At 51.8% G+C, this 4,015-nt stretch overlaps 1 protein-coding gene across 1 annotated transcript in view; it reads left to right on the forward strand.

Moving 5' to 3' along the window:
- The first annotated feature begins 629 nt into the window (after nucleotides 1–629).
- LOC118792066 (serine/threonine-protein phosphatase PP1-beta catalytic subunit-like) overlaps nucleotides 630–4,015 on the forward strand; it is a 9,406-nt gene continuing 6,020 nt past the window's right edge. The window contains exon 1 of the mRNA XM_036549764.1: nucleotides 630–761. Within this exon, the coding sequence (XP_036405657.1) occupies nucleotides 710–761 (52 nt within the window). The 5' untranslated portion in view covers nucleotides 630–709. The remainder of the gene's footprint in view (nucleotides 762–4,015) is intronic.

Below are 4,015 nucleotides of genomic sequence, written 5' to 3' on the forward strand. Positions count from 1 at the left end.
AGGAGAGCGCTGAGTCCTGGAGCTGCACAGATCAGACATATCGCTCTCATAAGGACTTCAGCTGGATCAAAGATCAAAAATGATGGACAGATTTTGGACTAAAATTACTATATGGAAAAGGTGTAAATTTCCACTGTGATGGCAATGGCTTTCTATAGTTGTTTGTTCAGTGTAAAGTTTTGAATTGAATCTTATGAAAGAACAGCAAATCACTATCCATGAATATCTCTTGTTGAATAATATTGGATGGGTACCTGGGCTTGCTGCAAAGAGAAATTAGAGCCATCCACAATACAGTGGGAACCAGGGCTGTTATGATATTTACCTTCAATAAAAGAAAGAGGAGCAGGCAAGAGAGGATATTTTGTGTCTCCACGTCAATAATTTATCAACCAGAGATGAGTCATTAAGTTCATTTGATCCTTTCAGTTTCACACAGTAACAGAATGGGAAAACCAACGATGCTTTTAAATAGTACTTGCTAGAAAGTGTTAGGATCTACGAATGTGGCTATGCACATCTATATGTGCATAATCTGAAGGGATAAGGTGGCTTCATGAAGGTGTAATTATCTGAGCCAGTTGTTTGGATTCACCTGCTGGCCGATAGCAGTGCTCGGTGAAGGTTAGGTGGGTTTATTTCGGATCCCGCTGGCGCTCTCTGCTGGTCACCGGGGGGAAGGCGATTCCGCTTCACTTCTCAGAGGAAAATGGCGGAAGGCGAGCTGAATGTGGACAGCATCATCTCCCGACTCCTGGAAGGTACGAAACAGTTAGATTTTCCATTCATCTGTGATACCGCTGTTCCGAGAATACTGCAAAATTTTATTTCATGTGTGTAAATAATTGATACCACGGCGTAAGCAGTTGCTGGCTAAAGAGGTGACGTTTGCTGCACAGCTCCCTGCCTTGTGCGCGCTGCTGGCTGGAGTTACACACTCTGCGCTGTAGCTGCGTGTAACCGCCAAGCCAAAAATGAGGTGGCGACTACAGAAACGCGTGGAATCACCCGTTACAGGGCCAATTCTGTTTATCGGAGGGCGGTTTGAACTGGACGTGTTTATCTTGCTGGTTTGCTGCTTTCTGCCCGGGTGTGTGTTGCTGGTCATCGCTGGCTTGCGCGGTGTGTTTTGTCAGATGTTTTGGACTGCAGTGATGACGCACCGACTGAAAGAAGCAGCGCAGAAACCATTCGCTTGCGCTGCGCGACGGGCAGCGCCGGGGTTTGGAGACCCATGATGTTTGGAGACCGATGATGTTTGGAGACCGATGATGTTTGGAGACCGATGATGTTTGGAGACCGATGTTGTTTGGGGACTGATGTTGTTTGTCAGACAGCAGCGCTGGGGAGGAGGGACAGAGAGGGCAGCGCACGCGCACGCGCACGCGCTCGCACACACCCCCTCCTCGCGCGCGGCGACATTGGGATGCTGTCCACGTGCCGTTTGCGCCGTCTTTCACGCGCTTGTCTTTCGGTCCATTTCATCACCCCGGAAACGTCCTCAGCTGCTCGACACGGTTGCGTCTGACAGTCACCCCGGATACCCAGCCTGTCCTTCTCCAGCCATCCTTCTCCCGCCAGTGTACAGTGAATTTCTTTCCAATTTTCTCCCTCCTCCAAGACCTGACCAGGCTTATCGGATGAGTTCAGTGATGTGAGGTCATTACGGCATCAGAAATGGGCAGTGAGATCCACAGGATCATTCCTTACCATGGACGGCAAAACCTTAAAAACAAAAACGGTTAACACTCAGAATCCTTATAATGTCAGGATGTATTAGATATCAAACCCTTTCTGATATTTGCTGCCATAAATGATATCTCTGAAAATAAATGATGAAAACGTTGGTTAGTTGGTGAGTGTTGGTGATTTCTCCCAGTCAGTCAGTGGGGAAAAATGCTGCCTGCATGCAGTTTGGCTTTCAGCCCACATGAAGTCAGTGATCTGGCTACACCACAGAATGAGTGACACAGCTGTGAAAACCTGTAACATTCTTCAGGTCCGCAAAGGTGTCAGTCCTGAGTAAAATGTGTTGAGTTCATTCTCACAGGTGCTTCACGGAAGGATATAACAGATTTGAAAGCTGAATTCAGTAGAGAGACCCTGATGAGGGCTGCTGTAATTGGCCTCTCTCCTCAGCGATTAACGACCCACCAAAACCAGCAAAGCCACTCTGCTCATTGACCAGCTGACTTCCCGTCAGAGTCTGACCTGACCAGGGCAGAATGACCTGCCCTGTGACCCCCCTCCCTCCACAGTGACACGGCAGCCGAACCCTTGCTCAGCTGTGACCCCCCCCTACACACAGTGACACGGCAGCCCAACTCTCACTCAGCTGTGACATCCCCCCCCCCCCCCCCCCCCTCCACACAGTGACACGGCAGCCCAACTCTCACTCAGCTGTGACCCCCCCCCCCCCCCCTCCACAGTGACACGGCAGCCGAACCCTTGCTCAGCTTCCCCTGCAGGTCCCAGTGTGTGGGACGGAGGAGGGGAAGAGGCACGGGCTCTGCCTGTGTCTGTATGGGCCGTTCATTTCTGCTCTACGAGTCAATAAAGACTCTTATTTCCCTCTCATTTCTGCGCTAAAGGCCCGTAAAGACAGCAGGCTTCCTGTTGCTGTGGGGCTGAGGTCAGGGACCCAGTCTCAGAGAGCATGCTGGGATTTCTGTTCTTGGGCAGAGTGCTGTGTGAGTGGGACAGTGTGTCACATGTAGCTCATGCAGATAACCCAGAATAAGGCTCTTTCTTCAGCCAGCATGCTTTGCAATCTGAAGTCAATGTGATCTGCATAAGTCATTCAGTGTCCAAAGCAATCAACCAATGAGCTCCAGTCTTCCTTGGAGCTGATCAGAGCTACTACAAACCAGGCTGATATACCATGTCCCACCAACCTGGCCTGAAATCTGCAACTCTGAAACCCAGCCAGGAAGACATCCTTTTGGCAACCCAGCCTGAAAGATCTCAGCTTGGATCCCCGGCCAGAAAGGGGTTTATCTGGAAATGCCAGGAAAACATCCCTTTGACGATCTGGACTGAAAGACATCGCTGTAGCAACGCAGTCAGGATGCCATCTATCTGGAATCGCAGCCAGGAATAGCCTGTGAGCTGCCCCTTTCTGCAGGCTCGTTTGGAGAGGGTGTGCTGTGTGGCACAGTGGACTGTCCCCCTGCTCCTCGCGCTTCCTGCGCTCCCAGGAGTCACATCTGCTTCTGCTCATGTAACTCACTGTCAGCCACTGCTGTCACGCCCCCTGAGCCGCATCATCAGAGTCCTGCAGCACCTTCAGACTGTGTGTGTGTGCGTGTGTGCCTGTGTGTGTGTGTGCCTGTGTGTGTGTGTGTGTGTGTGTGTGTGTGTGTGTATGCGTGTGTGTGTATGCGTGTGTGTGTACATGCGCATGTGTGTGTGTGTGTGTGTGTGTGTGAGCACAGCTGGAAGAGCGGAGGGCAGGGTGTGTGTGTGTGTGTGAGCGCAGCTGGAAGAGCGGAGGGCAGGGTGTGTGTGGGGAAAGGACCTGTGGAAGGACAGTTCTCCTCTGTTCTCCTGGGACTGTATTTGGCATTCAGGCTCAGTTTCACTCTGACGCCACCCCTGTCCCTCCAAGTGGATCAGAGGCCAGGGTGCCTCAGCGGCTCTGAGCAGCCAATGGGAGCACTGCCTGTCCCTGCAGCCAATCAGAGTGCTGCCTGTCCCTGCAGCCTGGGCAGCGTCTCCCTCCAGGCTTCGGCCGCTGCTTTCCTCTGAGGCTGTCTCTGCTCTGGCCCTCTGCTTTCCTCTGAGGCTGTCTCTGCTCTGGCCCTCTGCTTTCCTCTGAGGCTGTCTCTGCTCTGGCCCTCTGCTTTCCTCTGAGACTGTCACTGCTCTGCTCTGGCCTTAAAGCTGCTGGGGTTTTACCATCAGCGTTTCAGAGCAGCGCAGGCCTGGAGAAAACTGAATCCCCGATTCAAACCAACCACAGTACGCTTTGCTGTTCGCTCCAAGAAAAGCCACTGAACAGCCAATCCATATTACC

This window comes from Megalops cyprinoides, chromosome 17 (assembly GCF_013368585.1).
Source record: "Megalops cyprinoides isolate fMegCyp1 chromosome 17, fMegCyp1.pri, whole genome shotgun sequence".
Taxonomy (NCBI): domain Eukaryota; kingdom Metazoa; phylum Chordata; class Actinopteri; order Elopiformes; family Megalopidae; genus Megalops; species Megalops cyprinoides.